The sequence below is a fragment of the Calliphora vicina genome, chromosome 4 (genome assembly GCF_958450345.1).
Source record: "Calliphora vicina chromosome 4, idCalVici1.1, whole genome shotgun sequence".
Classification (NCBI taxonomy): Eukaryota; Metazoa; Arthropoda; class Insecta; order Diptera; family Calliphoridae; genus Calliphora; species Calliphora vicina.
Window position 1 is genome coordinate 63,621,175 of NC_088783.1, and position 22,473 is coordinate 63,643,647.

Sequence of the window (22,473 nt, forward strand, 5' to 3'; positions counted from 1 at the left end):
TAAGAGTATCGAATAATTTTCCCGGCCTAGAAGTCTATTCAAAATACAATATCTAACTAGTTCAAATGTGTAAGCAAGAAATGACAAATATTTTTAGGTCCATCCTAATATGTATGTTATGCTTGCTGTTCAAGATAACATCTCATACACACATGCCTGCTCACTCTCTGCTAATACAAGTATACATATATGATGATGGTCCTTCCAATATTTGACCAAGGTGTCAGAGCCTTGTACAATAGAGGTTTCGTATTTGATTTATATGAACGTTTGTTAATCATTTATGCTTCACGGAACTGTTTGTTTGCAACGCCGTTGTTGAGTTTTCCTTTTACATAGAATTTTCTTTTTTTTAGTTGTTAGTGCAAGGAACTAAAATTAAAATGTAGCAGTAAAGACGAACTCATATATCAATCATGTAATATCAAAACTGCAAAAAAGATCATTTTTGTAGCTCAAATAGAGTCGCTGACAGCATGAAATGAATAGTGTTAATAAATCAAAGTACAATATTAAAAACCAGTGCAAATGTAATGGGTGTAAGGTACTTAGATTATGAAAAAATTAATGAAACATTTAATTGAAACAAAGGAATAATAAAGTTGTGTGTTTTTAAAGTCATCCTTAAAGAAATGTTTTCTTTAAGCTAGCAAATAATATTTTTTTTAAAACTTGTTCAAAAATACTTAATTAGTTTTTTAATTAGCTTTAAAAACAAAACCAAAACCATATTACATTAATTTGATATCCATTTTATCTTAATTTTATTAAAAAATGATTTAAATAAGGACAATATCTTTTAAATTAAATCCCCCAAAAATGTCATTAAAATTACCTTTATCACCAAAAAGTATGCTTTACTGTCTAGTTAAAAGGAAAAAATTGCAAATATACACACACTTACACATCCACAAAAAAACAATCTCTCTTGAAAATGTAATTTATCCACAATAACAACACCATCAAGAGAAAAAAATCAGCAACATATTGTACGCAATAAAAATGCATAATTTAAATTGGATTTTTATCAGTCATCCAAATATAACAAGAGCAACAACAACAGTTACGAAATGTATATACACATACACCTACATTTTTATACATACATTTATTTTTGACCATAAATTGTTGTTTTTAAACAACAAAACAAAAAACACCCTCAACTCTTTGTTTATGATATTGTTGTGTAAGCTGTTTCTCTTCTCCTCGCCTTTACTCTCTTGTTTATTTTAAGGTCATTGTAATAGTACACGAGTGTAATTGTAAATGCAAACAATTCATAATTTTTGTTGTTGCTGTGTTTTGTTGATATCGTTTCGTTGTTACACGAGTAGAATTGCATGGTGTTTTTTTCGTTTGTCGTTTGTTCTTTTTTTTTTGCTTTTACCCATTTTAAAAAGTCCTTAGGCAACTAACGGTATTACAAATGCCATAAAAGCTAATAACGAAAATAACAACAGCTACGTTTTGAATGATTACAATTCTTCTATTGTTTTTTTGTTCAAGTATTAGACTGGCTCAGCAGCCAAAACTAAAAGAAATTACCTTTTCAAATAGTACCAGAAAATGTTAATTTCAAGTTGTGTTGTCGATCATTTCGAGCCCTTAGCGCCAAATTATCGTAAGTGACATTTTCTAGATTTTTTTTTATTGCAAAAATTAAAATTTTATGGACCGACTGATGTTTTAGTGTTCTCAGACTATCAAAATTGTTAATAACTTCAAAATTATAGGGTGTAAGATATTATCGTAAGTCAATGTTTACATTTTACAGTAAACGAATTTTATCGTATGCGACACATAGTGGTGTAGAAAAAAAGAGGGAAATAAATCTATAACTTCTACATGGTTAGATTGTTTTGAATGAAATTTCACATGCGCAAAGAAGAAGTGTTCTCGAGTTTAAGTTCTAAACGTGGACCTCATGGGCCCACCAGGGCCGCGGCCAAGGGTTCTCAAAGTAGAACACCTCGGGTATATTACATTTTTAAAATTAACCTATTTCTTCGTTTGTGTTCAGATTTCAAAAAAATTACACACATAAAATCTCTTCATCGAGTGCTACAAAAGACCTAGTCGTAGCTGTCAATTGTTTCTTATAGCTTAGGAGATATTCGCATTTGAAAATTAAATTTTCAATATTTTTACCCAACCTACTCCAGTTTTTTGATAACAGCGTATCCAAATATTTTCCGATTTTCTCAAGTTTTCTTTCATTGGACTAATACCATACATGTGTGTCAAATAAGAAAAGAACTGTTTAAAAATAATGGATAAGTCTAAAGTTATATGCATTTGAATTTAAAAAAAATTGAAAATCCGATTTTTCGCTAATATTTTTGGAAAAAAGAATTTTTTTTTGATTTTAAGTTATCGCAAAAAATTTCTAAGAGGATGTATAAGGAATTTATACTTTCTGAAAGCTAAGTTTTCATAAAATATTTTAAATGAAAATAAAAATTTAAAAACCAGGGACCAGGTCCATTCAAAAAACACCTATTTTTTTATGAAAAATTAAACTTTAGGGCAAAAATTCTTATTATTATTATCAAAATATAATAACCGATTTTAGATGGCCCAATATGCTTTATCTCCGACCCTGGTATGGATATTATAGCCAAAAAACTAAAAATGTCCATTTTTGGGATTTTTCAACACTTTTTTGGGAATTGCGGAATTGCTGATAATAAATTTCAAAATTCGTTTTTATTTTTCCATTTTAAATAGAAAATTTTATATAACTGTGAAATTTCATTTAAAACTATTCATAAAAAAATATTTTATTTCAATTCGAAAATTAGTATCTATTCAAAAATTCTATAAAAAATATTTTTTGTCATATTTTTCAATAAAGTATTCCATGAATTTTTAATTGTCAAAAGTTATAAATATTTTTGAAAAATAGACAAATAGCTTGAACGAAATTATATTATATCGCATCATAACATTTTTAATTCTATGTATAAATTTCAAAATAATCGAAAAAACCTTCTCCTGTAAAATTTGTGTTTTGTCGCTTACGATAATTTGGCGCTATGGGCTCGATTTATTCTTTTTTGAAGAACAATAATTCTAAAAGGTTTGATAATAGGCAAAATTTTCGTTATAGAGAAACTACTTAAAAGATGGAATCGAATTACCAAATTCGTGATTGAGTAAAATTTATCATAATTTTCTTATTCGATATCGAGCAAGTAATCGATAACAGTATTTTCTATAGAAAATCTTGTATATAACAGTATTCTCTATAGAATGTCTTGTGTATAACTGTATTTTCTATAGAAAGTCTTGTGTATAACAGTATTAGTTTATTTTGATTTTGATCTTGAAAGTGAAGCTTTTTGATTTTACGTGTTTACAATTTCTGTTCTTTATGACAAGGGGTACAACTTTGCCTCGGAGAGTAAATCAAAATTCCGAACTGTTTGCAAGATATGAGCCTGAGAAAATGATCACTTTGATAGCCCAGAACTAGAGTTGTCAAACCGGCAAAATTTAGAAGCTCAGCTCAGTTTAACATTAAAAGAAGTTAAAAATTTACAAAAAAAACTAATATTGCAACAACGAGATTTTAATTATTTGGAGAAATTTTCAAAAATATAGAATTAAATCTTTTATACAATGCAATTTTAACAGTTACTCCATGTTTCTTCTTTGTTAAAAAATAATTAAGGGAAAAAATACAATTAACTATTATTATTATATAAAATATCTATTAATATTCTATTAATATACATCCTTTCTTTTGACTGATTTTATAATTTGTTTTATCAAAAAAAAATTATTTAATATACCTCAATTCTTAAATTAACAAAAAAGACTAAAAACCGGTTATTCGAACCGGTTTTTTGATAGAAAAACCCGAAAACCGGTTTTTAGAATATGTCGAATATTTGACAACTCTACCCAGCACACTATTGGCTAGTCTATAGGGGCACCATACATCTAACATCAAGACAAGCATGTGTTATATATACCTCATATTCAAATTTATAAGGTTCCTAGACATATGACAAACATCTTCTAATGACCACAGTATTTTCTTTTTTTGGACCTGTCTAATTTACTTTGAAATGTTTATATTTCATTGCTGACATTTGTTCTATAATTTGTTTTTTAAAGTGAAACAAAAGAAATAACCTTTAGCAAGGTTATACCCAGAATGCACACACCCATGGTCATTCTTACACACATTTCAGCACTTGAGATTACAACAATAAAAAATACAACCTTAAAAACTTAATATTCCGTTTAAATAGCTATTCCAAAGAATCAACAAAAAAAATATATTTAAGAAAATACTAAGAATTTAAAAAATATAAATCATTTACTTTAGGCAAATCCAATTTTCCGCTAGTTACTTGGGTAAATGTAAACGAATAAATAGAAATTCATGGAATTGGCAACAATTGTAAAATACATTTTCGAATAATAACAAGTATTTTGTTGTATCAACAAACAAATTATTAAAATTTTACGCTTGTTAAACATTCTCAGTAAAAATGCCTTAAGTTTAAATAAAATTTATTAAAAGATTTAATAAAGATTTTATAGAAAAATAACTAGTAAACCAAAGTTACTTACAGAAGAATGCTGCTGAAACCATTGACACTTTAAACATTTTTTTTCCTCTGCCTACCTTAAGGCTGCCTTTTATAACGTTACTACATCCATTTTGTTTGTCTTGTTTAATGTAAAACTCAAAACTACTGAGTTCATTTTGTCCGCTTTTGTTGCAAACCATCCATACATATATTTTTTAATTTCCTTTTGGCTTTTGTTACCAAGCAGGGATGGTACCATCCAGTATTAAAAATTGTACTTTATAAACATTTCTAGGGCTCGAAACTTAATAGCAGCTGTTATTAACATTTTCTGTAAGTATAACAGTATTAACTGTAAATGCTGCTAACATTAACATAGCTGCTAAAATCTCTGGAAATAGACATTCTAGTTTTGTCCGTTAGATAGATAATAAATAGTAAAAGCAGGTTGCAGAGGTTGTAGACGCTTTTAGACATATAACGTGTGTTTTTAAAGTGCGTGCATTAGTAGATTTTAATTGTTGTGTAAATTTAGATATATAGAGAGTTGTTACAATTTAAACTAAACTGCTTTTATTTGCAATTAAAAGAATCAGGTTTATTCACCGTTTTTAACATGTAAAAACGTAATGATATTTATTTTAAAAATTAAAGTATAATTTTTAAATTGTACCGACTTATCTAAATCAAATTGTAAAAACAAATTCAAATTCTACCAACTTTGACATCCCTGTTAACACTCTTTTCATATGTGTGCTTTTGTTTTCATATCTACTTTCAGCTGAATACTACGATAACAACCATTGTCATCCATGTCATAGCACTTGCGAGACATGTGATGGACCCACCGAATCAAATTGTTTAAGTTGTCCCCAAAGTCTGCTGTTGCAAAACAATCACTGCGTAAGCTCGTGCGACGATGGTTTCTATATGGAGGCTGGTGTTTGTGCTAAATGTCTGCACACATGTACCCAATGTGTCTCACGTATGAATTGTACGGCCTGTGCCAAAGGATTGCAACTACAAAGTGGCGAATGTCGTACCACCTGTGCCGATGGGTAATTATTGAAAAACTATTACTTAATTTCTTAAGGGTTTTCTGTTAAAACGAATTTTTTGGTAAAATGTGAAAATAAATGTATTTTGTGGAACATTGTATACTTAATACAATAAGGAATGTAGTCCATCATCAAATGGCTTACATACCACCCTAATATCACCACTTAAATCTGCTTTATTTTTCAAGAATATTTCAAAAACTTTTTAACAAAACATAGTTTTTGTTTCATTACTTTTTTTTCTGAAAACTTTATTTAAACATTTTACCAAACTAAAAAAAAAAACTATAAAAGATAAACTTTCTTTTATGATGCATTATATTTTCTTCAACTTTTATTCACACTTTTTATACCTGTTGTTTTTTTCTTTCTTTCTATGTTGCTCTCATTATCATCCTCTTCAACGACATCATTATCATGTACAGCTATTATAGCGACCGTGGCACTTGTGCCAAGTGTTATCTCAGCTGTCATACCTGCAGTGGTCCGCGTCGTGATCAATGCGTTCAATGCCCCAGTGGTTGGCAGTTAGCTGGTGGTGAATGTCATCCTGAATGTCCCGAAGGTTTTTATAAGTCAGAGTTTGGTTGTCAAAAGTGTCATCATTATTGCAAAACTTGTAATGGTAAGTGTTCTATACATACATACATCCTTTTTTTTGTTTTATGTCAGTGTATATGTTTTTTTTATGTGCTTTATGTATGTATGAGTGTTGCAATTTGTCTTTGTGAGTTTAAATTTAAGTTGAAATATGGTGTGTCAATAGCCATTTTATAGGTAAAAACTTGGATTGAATTTTTTTAGAAACTTCAGTATGAAATGTTATATTTATGAGGTGCAAATTGCAATTATTTTGTTTGTGAACAAAATTTAATGTTTAGTGGTTTTGAAATTTATAACTAGTTGAATTTACAATTCTTTTAGATTTGATTTTTCCAGAATTTTCAATCCTAATCTTGGCTTCTTTTATATAGAATTTTTAGTCATATTCGTGGCTCTTTTTATATAGAATTTTTATCCATAATCGTGGCCCCTTTTGTTCAGAATTTTTAGTCATAATCGTGGCTCCTTTTATACAGAATTTTCAGTCATAATCGTGCCTCGTTTTATATTTGAATTTTTATTCATAATCGTGACTCCTTTTATACAGTATTTTTATTAATAACCGCAGCTCCTTTTATACAGAATTTTTATTCATAATCGTGGCTCCTTTTATATAGAATTTTTAGTCATAATCGTGGTTGCTTTTAAATACGATTTTTAGTAACAATCGTGACGCCTTCTATATTGAATTTTTAATCCTAATCATGGCTCCTTTTATATGGAATTTTTTCATATAGAATTTTTAGTCATAATCGTGGCTCCTTTTATATATAATTTTTAGTCATAATCGTGGCTCCTTTTACATATAATTTTTAGTCATAATCGTGGCTCCTTTTATATATAATTTTTAGTCATAATCGTGGCTCCTTTTGTATATAATTTTTAGTCATAATCGTGGCTCCTTTTATATATAATTTTCAGTCATAATAGTGGCTGCTTTTATTATAGAATTTTAAGTCATAATCGTGGCTCCTTTATATATAATATTTAGTTATAATCATGGCTGCTTTTATACAGATTTTTTCGTCATAATTGTAGCTCCTTTTATATAGAATTATTAGCCATAATCGTTGCTACATTTTATAGATTTTTTAGCCATAATCGTGCCTCCTTTTATATAGAATTTGTAGTCATAATCGTGGCTCCTTTTATATAAAAATTTCTAGTCATAATCGTTGCTCCTTTTATACAGAAGTTTTATTCATAATTGTAGCTCCTTTGATATCGAATTTTTTAGCCATAATCGTGCCTTCTTTATATAAAATTTTTGGTCATAATCATGGCTCCTTTTGTTAAAATTTTTAGTCATAATCGTGACTCCTTTTATATAGAATTTCTAGTCATAATCGTGGCTCCTTTTATATAGAAGGTTTAGTCATTATCGTGGCTCCTTTAGTATTCAATTTTTAGTTATAATCGTTGCTCCTTTTATATCGAATTTTTAGTCGTAATTGTGGCTCCTTTTATATGGAATTTCTAGGCATAATCGTGGCTCTTTTTATATAGGCTCCTTTAGTATTCAATTTTTAGTCATAATCGTGGCTCCTTTTATATAGAATTTCTAGGCATAAACGTGGCTCTTTTTATATAGAATGTTTACTCATATTCGTGGCTGCGTTTATATAAAATGTTCATTGATTATCGTGGCTCCTTTAGTATTAAATTTTTAGTCATAATCGTGGCTACTTTTATGTCGAATTTTTAGTCACAATCGTGGCTCCTTTTATATAGAATTTTTAGTTATAATCGTGGCTACTTTTATATCGTATTTTTAATCATAATCGTGGCTCCTTTTGTATATAAGGTTTAGTCATTATCGTGGCTCCTTTAGTATTAAATTTTTAGTTATAATCGTGGCTCCTTTTATATCGAATTATTTGTCATAATCGTGGCTCCTTTTATACAGAATTTCTAGTCATAATCTTGGCTCTTTTTATATAGAATGTTTAGTCATATTCGTGGCTCCATTAGTACTCAATTTTTAGTCATAATCGTGGCTCCTTTTATATCGAATTTTTAGTCACAGTCGTGGCTCCTTTTATATGGAATTTTTAGTGATAATCGTGGCTCCTGTTATATATAATTTTTCGTCATAACCGTGGCGCCTTTTATATAGAATTTTTAGTAATAATCGTGACTCCTTTTATACATAATTTTTCGTCATAATCGTGGCTCCTTTTATACAGAATTTTTAGTCATAATCGTGGCTCCTTTTGTATATAATCTTTAGTCATAATCGTGGCGCCTTTTATATAGAATTTTTAGTAATAATCGTGGCTCCTATTATATATAATTTTTAGTCATAATCATGGCTCCTTTTGTATATAATCTTTAGTCATAATCGTGGCTCCTATTATATATAATTTTTAGTCATAATCATGGCTCCTTTGACATAGAATTTTCAGTCATAATCGTGGCGCCTTTTATATAGAATTTTGAGTAATAATCGTGACTCCTATTATACATCATTTTTCGTCATAATCGTGGCGCCTTTTATATAGAATTTTTAGTAATAATCGTGACTCTTTTTATACATAATTTTTCGTCATAATCGTGGCTCCTTTTATACAGAATTTTTAGTCATAATCGTGGCTCCTTTTGTATATAATTTTTAGTCATAATCGTGGCTCCTCTTATATATAATTTTTAGTCATAGTCCTGGCACCTTTTATATAAAATGTTTAGTCATTATCGTGGCTCCTTTAGTATTAAATTTTTAGCTGTAATCGTGGCTCCTTTTATATCGAATTTTTAGTCATAATCGTGGCTCCTCTTATATATAATTTTTAGTCATAGTCCTGGCACCTTTTATATAAAATGTTTAGTCATTATCGTGGCTCCTTTAGTATTAAATTTTTAGCTGTAATCGTGGCTCCTTTTATATCGAATTTTTAGTCATAATCGTGGCTCCTTTTATATAGAATTTTTAGTCATAATCGTGGCTCCTTTAGAATTTTAATCCTGACATAATCGTGGCTCCTTTTGTGTAGAATTTTTAGTCATAATATTGGCTCCTTTTATATAGAATTTTAATCTTGAAATAATCGTGGCTTCTTTTATATAGAATTTGTAATAGAATTTTAGGGGTATTCGCACCCCAATAGTAAAAATTCATAAAATCGTAAATTTTTAGAGACTCATTTTAAATATATAGTTTCAATTCTTCATAAAAATTCTTTGCATTTTATAAAATAAGGCAAAAAGTCTTTAATGTATTGTTCAAAGATTATTTCTATTGAAAACTTCAATACCATTTAAGTAATTTATTAAACATTTTAAAATATGCAACACTTAAATACTTTCAAATCTACATAATAAGAAAATATTCATTCAAAACCAATCATTAAAACCCCCCTTCAACAAAACTCATTCCACCCCCGTTTAGGTGCTGGTCCATTAGCTTGTACATCATGTCCTGCACACTTTATGTTGGATGGTGGTCTCTGTATGGAATGTTTAGGTTCACAATATTATGACTCACCCACACAAACCTGCAAAACATGTCATGAATCGTGTCGTTCTTGCACAGGACCCGGCCAGTATTCATGTCAAACCTGTGCCTTTCCCCTGCATTTGGATCGTCTGAATAATCAGTGTGTACCCTGTTGTGCCAACGATGCTTCGCCCGAGGATCAGACATGCTGTCACTGTGATAAAGATACAGGTATGTGTGTGTTGCAATTAATTAAAATATTAATTAATTTATATATAATTTTTTCTTTAGCCCTTAGTTATTTTATATATTTGCTGTAAATGTATACTTTATGACTTTTCATTTGTGAATAATTTTTTGGTTTCTGTCTTTTATACAGGTGGTTGTATAAATGCTTCGCCTGCTGGCAAACGTCGCATTGCTGCTGCTGCCGAACAGCAACAATTTGGTAGTTCCTATGGCAATAGTGGCGGCCTTTATGGGAATTTACTAGATGACACAGATGGTTCGACAACAGGTGTTAGTGGTTTATTCTCACGTGTCGGTTCACCGTTAACAACTATAACAGCTATTGCGGTTGCTGCCTGTCTACTTATTGTTACCGTATTTGCTGTCATTTTTGCCGTCTTACAGGTTGGTATTTTAAGGTGTTTAATAAGGATTTCTATTAAATCTTTTCCACCCTCCCCCACAAATCTCTTCAGCAAGCTCTTGCCACTATTTGAAATGAGTTTGTTTGTTGTAGGGTTTGTTAGTAGTTTAACTTGTTGTTGGCATATAAGCAAAGTTAGGATTTGTGTCTATGTTTGAATTTGTATGTGTTTGTGTATGAAAGCAAATCCTTGTAGGTGGCTTTGTATTGCTGACAAATCAAAAAAAAGCAGATTACACGACTTTTGTGTTGTCTATTATATTTGCTGTTATAGTACAACATGTCTTCCAAAAAGCCAGGTCATGTATTCTTACCTAAATTCTCAAATATGTATGTAAATTAGGGCGAAACTTATTCTGCACTTTTGCGAACCAAAAGCTGAAAGCAAATTCGGTTGACATTTAGGGATTACTCACATTTTATTTGGAGTTTCGAGGAGCAATATTTTCCAAAAAATTTTAAAATAAATTCCAATTAAAACTAGTTTTTGAATTTGCTTTGCCCATAGATGTTTACATGTAAAATACAAAAATTATCTTATCCCAAAAGTTTACATTAAAAAAAAAATGGTTTAAATGAGATTCTAATTGAAATAATTCACTAAATGATGATCTAAATATTTTTACTTTCTCCCAAAACTCGAAATTTGAAATAAGATGTGATACCTCTAAACGTTATACGATTTTGCTCAAATTTGGTTTCTTAAAGACGGAGAAAATTTTGACCTTAGGGGCATCGAAAATCCAAAAATTTCTGTAAAAGCCCCACCCTATTGCATATATATTTGTGTTGATTTCTATTGTGACACTTGTCTACAATATTAAATATACAAGTCACAAATATGAAACCATCTCCTTGATTTTATCCTCTCCCACCACATACTTAACTACATATCTAAGTATGTTTTGTGTTGTTGTGTATGAGATTTTTGGAGGATTATTATTTGTTGGATTTTTTTCCATGCTTACGTTTGACTTTATTTTGTAGAAGATTTCTTATTATGACGTGTTAAGGTCTTAACTATTTGCTTGCTGTCTTATAAAGTCTATGTGTGGTTTAGTGATGTTTTTAGATAAAGTTATCAAAAATATTATCTTTTAAATAGAATTTAGAAATATGATAATATCAGATTTTTTGACATTATTTCATAAATGTCCTTCAAAGTGGTTAAGTACTCAAGTACAGAAATTAGTTAGAAGTTTAAAGTATATATTATAGTTAGGATTTTTTTAAGTTTTACACCAAATTTAAAATAATGCCTGTTGATTTCATCTGTTTTTATGCCCTTCGCCATGATTGGCAATGGTATATATAAGTTTGTCATTCCGTTTGTAATTTCTATATTTTTCATTTGGGACCCCACAAAGTATATATATTCTGGATCGTTATAGATAGCGAAGTCGATAAGTCATGTCCGCCTGTCCGTCTGTACATAACTTACATACATGATTCATACATCAATATGTCGGGAATTCTTCCAGCTCGGTTGCTATTTAAAATCGACAAAATCGTTCCCTAAATGACTGAGATATTAGGAAAAAACCGGGATAACCTCGATATTATATCTATATCTGGACTACTAAGTCATTAATATAAACAATATGGATATCTAATGATAGATATTTTAAAGTCCATTGCAATGGGTCAAAATCGGGAAAAATATATTTTAACCCGAATTGTTTTTTCATCAAACATTTTTTTTGTCATAAATTATATTTCCAAAAAAAAAAAATTTTTAAATTTTGAAAAAAAACTGTTTAGAAAAATTAAAAAACAATTTCGAAAACAAAAAATTTTAAATAAAACTTTTTTATAAAAAAATTTCGAAAATTTAAATTTTGTTTACTTAAAAATATTTTTTAAGTGGGTCAAAATCGGGAAAAATATTTTTTGACCCGATTTTTTTTTTCATCAAACATTTTTTTGTCATAAATTATTTTTCCAAAAAAATTTTAAAAATTAAAAAAAAATTTGGAAAAAAAACAGTTTTAAAAGAAAAATTAAAAAAACAATTTCGAAAACAAAAAATTTTAAAAAAACTTTTTCATAAAAAAATTTCGAAAATTTAAATTTTGTTTACTTAAAAATATTTTTTAAGTATAATTTGGTGAGGGGTATCTAAGATTCGACACAGCCGAATATAGCTCTCTTACTTGTTCTTTTTATAATTTCCAATTAGCTGTTTTGGTGTTTCTTTTCTGATTCAATTTTAATTGTTTACGACATATTCATTACCCTTTCAGTATGATATGGTTAATACATTCCTTATAATACATTTAAACTCATTTGCATACTTTTCACAATCACAAAAGTAAAGCATACTTCAAGGATATTTACTGATTTTATAAAGTTACTTTTAAATAATTGTTTTTATTTGTGTTTTAGGTTATTTTTACTTTAAAAACAATAGAATTGTCTCGTTCAGTAAAGTATTAAACATGCAAAATTGTTCAAGTACTAATCTCTTATAAAAAATGTTCATACAACTTGTTTTTCCACATATATTTTATGTAAAAATTTTAACAATTAAATTATGCTTCAATAAATTTATACAAACAAAAATACGGTATTAAAAACAGTATTAGTCAGTACATGTAAAAGGATATAAGTAAGAAAGTTTATTTATTAATATTTGTATACACAAAATTAAATTTTGTCTAAAGTCCTTACACTTCCTTTTTAGGAAGTAGGATTGATGGAATGAAACAGAAAATAATAGAAAGAAACAAATATAGAACAAGTAAAAGAGCTATATTCGGCTGTGCCGAATCTTATATAACCTTCACCAAATTATACATACTTTAAAATAAAAATTTTAAATATTTTTAGGTAAACAAAATTTTTTTTTTCTTGAGTTGTTTTAATTTTTTTAAAAATTTTTTTTTTTAATTTTTTAAAAAAAATGTTATTATTTAGTGAAAACAAATTTATTGATGAAAAAAAATTCGGATTAAAAAAATTTTTTTTCCGATTTTGACAAATTGTAGGTCCAACTTACTATGGTCTTTGAAATATCTATCATTAGATATCCATATTGTCTATATTAAGGACTTAGTAATCCAGATATAGGTAAAAAATCGAGGTTGTCCTGGTTTTTTCATTATATCTCAGCCATTTGTGGACCGATTTTCCCTCTCGCATCCCACTAAGGGACCAAAAGGGTCTTCAACAAAAATATCTCAGCTTTTGTTTGAGAAAATATCTCAGGTTTGTTTGAGCTAAAAAAAAATTTAAAAAAGGGGTCCATTTTGAAAAAAATTCAACAAAGTTTTTGATTTTGCAAAAAAAAAAAGTCAAAAATTGTATGCTTTGAGTTACAAAATATTTATTTTTATAGATATCCCATTTGCTTCCCACTAAGCGGCCTTCAAGGAAAATATATAAGCTTTATTTTAAGAAAAAAAGGGCCCATTTAAAAAAAGTCGAAAAAGTTATATTTTTTTTAAATATTTTTTTTCGAAAGACTGAATAAAGAGCTATCTAAACTATTTGGGAAACATTTTGCTAAGAACAATAGGTAATAAGTTACATGGATAAGAAAAAACACCTGCTTGGCCAAAATGTAAAATTTTGACCCCCTCTAACTCAGAGAGTTCTCGACAGATCTTGTTGAAAAATTTTATCTGAATTACTATCCAATAGAACTAACCTTGGTGCAAATTTCACCCCGATGGAAAGACATCGATTTCAAAAGTCTTCTGAGTTAACTATACACTCGTTGTACAAAAAATGTTCATAAAACTCTTCATATCCAGCCAAGTAGGGTTACAGAGCTTGTAAATTTTTCATTTTTTTCACATTTATTGAGACCTACAACATTTAGGAAAAAAATGGATTAGGGCCTAGTATTAAATAGTATAAAACAAACCACTTGACTTCTTTCTGCACTAAAAATGGATTTCTCGGCTTTGCTTCACCATAATAGGGCAGCCCCCTATTTTAGTTTGTTTGATAATTGGTTTTTTCATTAAACGATGCATTTACCTTTACGAAACAGTAATTGCCCAATATCTCAATTTTGTATTTTTTGTTGCTTGACTGGTTTTTGAAATAAACGATTCAATTACAGTTGCAGCTGATCTATCTGTATCAGATTTCACATAAGAAATAATCGCCACTGGCTAGATGTCAGCTAGTATGCCGATAGTCGATTTAGTGTACTCCAAAGTCCATTTTATAGTTTCACACTAGCCTTGTAATTGGCTGCGTCCCGAAAGTTAAGAGACACATCTGGGCTAATGGCTGGGACCGGACGTCTACGCTTAACGGTTGACTGAACCAAGTTTTGTCTTCAGTAGCTGATTGACAGAACTTATTTACATGAGCCAGTCTAATAAACATATACATATGTAAATATTTGATTGTATACTATTGCCCAATTCACAACTGGTGTTGTAGCGTTGTATCGTTGTATGTCGTAATTTTTTTTATTAATGTTTTGTTTTTGTTTCGAAAAATTTGTTTGAAAAATATTTACGACATACAACGATACAACGCTACAACACCAGTTGTGAATTGGGCATATGTATGTAAACATATTTACATATACAAAAAAAAATATATTTATATTTGTTTAAGTTTATCACCAATACATGTTTTATGGCATGTCAATTGACAAGAACAAAATTTAATCGCTTGTAAAAACATTATGACATAAATAGATAGACAAAATAAAATCGTATTCAATTTCTTTTTCTACGCTCTTTTTTTCGCCAGTTATTTTTTTACTTTTCCTTATTTAAGGGGCGCCAATTTATCAATGTCTAGTATTAAAACTGTGTTTTTTTACATTGTAAATATTTTACATACACTCATATAACTAAATAAATACTCATACAATATTCCCACACACATTTGCATACATATTTGTAAAGCTTAAAACGAGTAGCAGCACATCCAAAAAAAAAGCCAACGCACGACCCTACAAGCTAAAAAATATTTTTATATATTGTATATATTTGCAAATATTTTAAGCCTTTAAACAAAGAAGGATCTCTCGACATTTACCAACCGGGAAAACGGGCTCAAAAAAAAGTTTTCAAAAATTTTTGTGTGTGTGAGCAGAAAACATCAAAAAAAAAGTTGGGTTTTGTACTTGAAAATCATACACGTATTTAAAGACCATTTAAATAAATGATACACAGCCGTTTTTTAATGGGCTAAAACATAAAGATAAAAAGCATACATGAACACATATACAAATGCACACATGCAAATACAAGTACACGTCCTGAAACAATTCCGTTATAAGGACATCTACAAAAATATATGTATGTATGTAGATATTTGAGTACCATTATGTACTTTAAAACGTGAAAAAAAACGTCTAGTAATAAAAAAAGTTTTTGGTTTGAAACGAAATTTTAGGGCTCTACAATTTGATCAGAACTTCAAGGTATATTCACTCACAATTTAAGTTAATATCGAATACAGAATTATAATACAGAATACAGTTTAGGGGGTACATTGACCAGTGGTGCTCAATTGTATATTTGTTTCAAATTTAGCTATTTCTTAAAGAAGTCCTTAAATTTCTATTTCATATTATCTTAAAATGTCAAACCTCTCAAATGTTGTATTAATTAATTGTATATTTATTATAATAGAAATATCATAAAGACCTTTTTGGCAAAAAACTTAAAAAATATAAAATCCTATAAAGAACTTAGTAAACCCTAGAAATCAAATACTTGAAACGTTTAGTCAAACATAATGTTGGCATATAAAATCCTATTTTTTTAAGTAAGAAACTCATTAGATATGCCGTTTTAAAACAGAAAATAAAACACAGACAGAGAAAGCTTAAAAATAGAAAAAATAAAATTCGAAAGGGTAATTTGGGCATCTAAAAATACAAAACACAGCATAAATTATATTTTATATGATACACACGAATATTTGCTTTATTGCACATCCCAGACGTTAACTCTTTGCGGTTGTGTGGTCATTTTACTAACCACATTTTCTATACTATTTAAAACATAGTTTTTGGCATCTATTGCCATTTTGCCAAACAATTATATTTTTTTGAAGTCATCGTTTGTGATTTTTTGCGAAACTTTGCCGTCAGGGTGCTCTGGTTAGATAAACATATTAATTTGAAAATATTGTAGAATCAGTTTTTTTAAGAGACTTTCACGCATTCAATAAAAAAAAGCACAGAGTGTTTATTGTTCATCGTATTCATTGTTACTTTGACTTTTCGGTTGTTTTGTCAGAAAATTTAGTCAAAAATATTCGATTTAAAAAAAATGTTGTCATACAAGGTGGCGCAAAAGTAAACTTCCGATGTTTTTTGGCTGTAATTAAAAAAAATTAAAAACTTTGATTCTTCTAGTGGATTATTTTTATTTGGTCTTTTAATTTTTTTTTACATCAAGTCGAGAATATGATGTCATGCAAATGGCCGCCGCCACAGCTGATTGTCATTTGAGCCCTTTTTATGGCATTTTCCATCACTTTGGCCAAAACTTCCGGCCATAGGTCCTCACATTCTTGACGGATATTGTCTTTAAGAGCTGCAATAGTCTGAGGCTTGTTGACATCAACCCGCGACTTCAAAAAACCTCACAAAAAGAAGTCAAATCAGGCGATCTTGCTGGCCAGTGCAAATCGCCAAAACGGGAGATTAGGCGCCCGGGAAAGCATCCTTCAGCATAGCGGTTGTGGCACGTGCAGTGTGTGCCGTTGCACCGTCCTGTTGGAACCACATGTTTTCCAATTCCAATTCATCAAGTTGCGGCAAAAAGAACTCGTTGATCATTGCTCTGTAGCGCTCACCATTCACAGTAACCGTTTGGCCCGCGACGTCTTTGAAGAAAAAAGGTCCGATGACTCCTCCAGCGAAAACAGCTCTTCGTGGGTTACACGCGGATTTTCAGTACCCCAGAAGCGTAAATTTTGCTTATTTACGTACCCGCTAAGATGGAAATGGGCCTCATCACTTATGATTATTTTTGATGAAGTCACCGACCGATTATTGGTCAAATAAATAGTTAGCAATATTCCGCGTTCTGGAGCAGAGTAGCGTAATATTGTTTATTAACGTATACTTCGCATGTGTTTACTACACAAATGTAAAAAACAGAACTGACATTAGGGGCCAATCGCAAAATTTATAGGATTTTCTGATAGGAGGATTACTTTTGCGCCACTTTGTTGTTATTTTTAATGCCAACCGCCACGGTGGTTAGTAAACTAACCACTTCACTCCACAAAAAAACCTTGGAATGGGGTGGTTTTTTCGTGTTTTGATTTATTTTTTCTTACTTTTTATAATAAACTAACCTTGATTAAAGTAAAAATTGTTTTGATTTTAAACTTATACACAAAAAAACGTGGCTGAAAGTGTTAAAGAAGTAGTCAATATATAGATAGTAATTGTCACTAATGTCTGACCACTTTTCTGATTCCAATTTATATATTTTGAGTAATATGGCACTTATGTGCTCTTTGTAATGCAGAGAGAAGTCAATTGATTACACTATATATCAAAGGTAATCTAGCGTGAACTCAATTGTCACTGAAGTGTTACTACCTAATCCAGAGTGTAGTCTTTTTAAACAAATCTTTTGTAATGCACTTCTTTGTGTGTATTTCGTACAAACGGGTTTTATACAAATTGTGTTGATATAATTCTTATACAGTTTATTTTTTTTTAGCATGAAACCAATTGTCACTAAGTAATCTGCAGAGTAGTCAATATTAACGTTTATTTTGTACTGCATTCAGCTTATTTTCATTTTGCTTAAGTATACTGACATCCCATGACTTCTCATAGCGTGATGTCAATAGTCACTTTAATGTCTCTAAGTAACCTAGAATGTAGAGACTTTTAGCGACTATTTTATACTGCACTTAAAAAAGTAGTTCACCCACCAGACGTAAACTATTAGAAAGTTGTAGGAGTATGATTTGTTTACGAGCAACATAGTCAGACTCTCTCCCGAGTCATGTCAGGAAAAACCTTCAAGTATATGAGGAGAATATACTGAGGTTTGTGCAGGATCAATTGGATCGAAGTTTGTATATGACAGCTTTGAACGACATTCATAGAGATCAATAACGCGGTCGTTTCTTTTGATAAGGGAAAGACAACTCAATTAACTTTTTGTAATGTAGGATACAAGTTCTTCATTTGATGCCAAATCAAGACAACTGATCCATTTAGTCGATGATTTGAGTACTTCTTTAACTTGGATTATCATGTTGGAGAATGATCCGAGTTTGGTGTTCTTTTCGTGATAGACTACGGATGTTCTATTTTCTGTAGTCTGCATATCCATTACTTTGTTGTTCCTGTTTGAACAGATTCTTCTATTCATAAATCATTTGTTAGTCGTCTGTGACCAATATTTATTTAAATATTTCCTAAAACTAATCTAGTTTCTATCTAAAGATTCTTTTAAATGAGGGATTGTTAAGTTGTAAGTAAAAATATGTTGCGACCATGACTACCAGTGAAACCCGATTATGTTGCAGAGTTTAGTAATATGGTCGCTTTGATTTTTGACTAGAACATTTTGGAAAGATTTTAATCAGACTATGGTAATCTAAGCTGATTGCAAAAGCCCAGCAACATATTTCAAAATACTTAATTTTTAATCCACCCTAATATGCATAAGTACAGCTGTATGAAAACACTGCCAAATCTTACTACTACCATAACCATTTGAAAGTATGTGTCTGCTTTTTGATGTATCAGAGTATGAAGTTAGAAATTCGAGTAGACATTTCAAGGAAATTGTTGAAAATTTTCCATATAAATTAAATTGTTTAAGAATTCAATCTCATATTTATTACTTACATGACTTATGGCCGTAATTTCTACAAATAGATATCTATCAGTGCTTAGTTACTTGTGGAGTAAAAATATTTAGTAATTTTGATCCGTAGATATGCATTTGATATTAATGTCGAGTTACCTTTTAGGCAAATCTATCAGCTGGGTATTTCACACCATAGATATCTATTTGTTGAAATTATGGGCATTAGTATGGTCTAACAAGATAAATATTTACATATTTTATTTAATTAAAATGATACTTAAGTATAAAAATAAAATAATTCCAGTTTGAAGTTTCTAAATTAACAAAATTATTTTGTTTTCAAAACCATTTTAGCGCTCCACAAACCATCCGGCCCGTAAAACCACCAAATACAATAAAATACCCACCAATGGACGTCGAAAAAATCGTATTACCTCCTCAAGTACTCTACTAAAAATTGATGCTGAAGCTAATGTGGAAGAGGAGGAGGAAGAAGACGAAGATGAAGAGGAAATAGACTATGAAAGACAATTACAAAACCAACAACAGCAAGGTGATACAGTAGAAGAAGACGACGACGATGAAGAGGAGGATTTAGAATTATACAATTTGAATAGAAATTCCAAAAAATTAGCACAGCCACTTAAAAAGGAAACGGAAAAACTGAAAACATTTGTAAGAGTGCCACTCAAAAAAACGATCAGTCAGGTGGATCAAGAAACACAAAGGACATAGAATTTTCTCAAACACGAACTGAGTAAACACTAAAACAAGAAAATAAACAAAAAAAAATTAAAGGTTTAAAAATTCAAAAACAAAGCCTTATAAAAGATTTAAAAAAAAACATAAAAGAAAAAACACATTTTTTTAAAAAGAAAATATTTGTAAATGTAAATTTTGTATAAAGAAAATTGTACCTTATTATATAAAACACAAAACAAAAAAAAAAATTAAAGTAAAACAGAAAATAAATTAAAACAAAAGTATAGGATTAAAACAGCTCTAAGCTTAATTTAAACAAACAAAAGATAAAAAAATAACAGATATACTAGATTTTGTTAATAAAAATTATATAATTATAAATTCTTTTTTAAAACCCTGTAACTAATAGACAATTTTGTTTTGGTGTAATAAATATCACAAGAATTTTATTTAATTTTAATAATTATTTCATGTAACAAAAACCATATATATTTTGTGTGTAAAGTTTATATATTTATAGAATTAACACTGTTTTTAGCCAATTATAACATTTTCTATTTTTTTTATTTTATTTTAATATTTTTTATTTTTGAAAACAAAAAAACTATTTTATCAATTTGATTTTACCCTTTTACTTATGATTTGTTATAATTTAGTAAAGAAAATAAAAAAAATAAAATGTAATTTTAATTTATGTGTATGTATGTATTTTTGTAAACTGAAACCCTTGAAGGGTCATGTTTTTTTTTTTTTATTAAATATTATTTTATTATTATAATTATTATGTAGTATAATTTGTTTATATGTTAATTATTGATAACAATTTGATTAAATTAAACACAACAACAACAAAAATTTAAAGCTAAATAAATAATAAATAAATGATTTTAAAATTATTGTAATCAACATAAAAACAGCACAGTTTCTTTTTCATAGACATGTCTGAACAAAATTCTAAAACTTTTTGTGGAGGCTAGCCACAGTTTAGTGACGAGGGAGATTTTACTTCTTTAACATAAAGGGAACTAATGACTTAAAAATTCGGAATTTTTTAAAATATTTAGCTTTTATTTTGAAAGATTTGTACAACATAAATTTATTCAAAGTATTGACCATTGTTAGCTATGACCTTTTTCCATCTTTCTGGCAACAAAAGAGCTGCTCATTCTTTGAGGCCAAGAACGAATCAAGCCAATTTCGGATACTCTGTTACAATGTGAAGTGTATCCTAAAGAGAGCATTCTGCATCGATCGAAACAAATAGCTGTCGGACGGAGCACGATCTGGACTATAAAGTGGGTGATTCAGAACTTCCCAACCACTTCATTCTAAATACCTTTTAATAGGTATTGCAACATGTGGCCGAGCGTTGTCATGATGGAATATTATGGTTACATATCTGGTCGGCCAATACTCGCTTCAAACGAATCAGTTGAGTTAGGTGTAGGTTCCCTGTGATGGCCAGATTTCAGCAGCTCATAAGATAGGATCCTTTTGCTCCCACCAATTATAGAGCATTATTTTAGAGCCATGGGTATTTGGCTTTTGTGTCCATTCAGCAGGTTGACCGGGCTTCACAAACAAACTCTTACTCTTAGGGTTATCGTAATGGATTAATTTTTCACCACAAGTAAAGATTCGGTGAAAAAATGTTTTTCTTTTATAGCGTTTAAGCATCATTTCGGACATGTAAAATCGTCTTTCAAGATCTCTCGGCTTCAATTCGTACGATAAACTATTTCTCTGATTTTAGATGAATCCTGCTGCTCGCAAATATTTTGAAATTGCTGCTTGAGTAGCTCTTAATTATTTAACAATTTCTTGTTAAGTTTTACTGAAATCTTCATGGTGTAATGCCCCAATTCTTGGTCTTAAAACATTTTTGGCAGGCTTTTGCAATCTTTGTCTTCCATAACAAAATGAACCAAACAAACTATCTCTCGCACGTTGAAATCTATGGAACACATTAACCATAAACTTTGGTGAGCTATCGGTAGCTTCACTGTTTTTCAAGTTAAAGAAGTAAAGCAAAACTTCCCTCATATTCTTCAAAAGTGAAGTCTTATTCACATTAGAAAACTCCATAAGAAAAAGTTTAATTGGGTCAAATCGTGTACTCACGGTGGCCAGTTCCGGAGTTATAAAGAAAACGTTATTAAAAGTACGTTTTTTCATACAAATTCATATAAAAATTTAAGCACCTGTGTTTTAACATATAAATTGAAATTGATTCAACTGTGTTCTGTTTTCTATTTGCTTAAATTTGTATATGAATTTGTATGAAAAACGTGCTTTTAATAACGTTTTTCTTTATATCTCCTGAACGAATGAAGTCTCCATCGAAATTATTATGCACGAATATAGTAGAGAGTATAAGTGCCTTCATGTCAAGTTCTTCTTGAATGTCTTAGATATTTTTTCATTGAAATATATACTCCGAAAATTGACCTTTAACCATTTGGAAGTAAACTACTTTATTCCACCATTTTAAGGACAATATCTTTGCCTCTAAAATGGAATAAAAAATTATGTTGAACTTTGAGTAGTTTCAATATTGTGGGCAATTGAAAGTCGCAATATTTTTGAAATGGAATGGTTTCCGATGAAAAAGTCATTGATTTGAGGAACCTTTTGGAACCTTAAATTTCATTAAAATCGAAGATGTCAAATCCGAAAATAGCTGTTTTCTGTCCGTTTTGATATGAATTTTCCC

General features: G+C 29.6%; 1 protein-coding gene across 2 annotated transcripts in view; it reads left to right on the forward strand.

The window, feature by feature from the left end:
* The window catches only part of Fur2 (furin-like protease 2), a 496,857-nt gene extending 476,183 nt beyond the window's left edge, over positions 1–20,674 (forward strand). Inside the window, exons 13-17 of one of the 2 annotated variants that reach the window (XM_065510151.1) lie at positions 5,326–5,602; positions 6,028–6,227; positions 9,591–9,869; positions 10,018–10,271; positions 19,413–20,674. In XM_065510151.1, the coding sequence (XP_065366223.1) occupies positions 5,326–5,602; positions 6,028–6,227; positions 9,591–9,869; positions 10,018–10,271; positions 19,413–19,793 (1,391 nt within the window). In that variant the 3' untranslated portion in view covers positions 19,794–20,674. The remainder of the gene's footprint in view (positions 1–5,325; positions 5,603–6,027; positions 6,228–9,590; positions 9,870–10,017; positions 10,272–19,412) is intronic. The other variant, XM_065510152.1, reaches the window with a different exon arrangement.
* The last annotated feature ends 1,799 nt before the right edge of the window (positions 20,675–22,473 follow it).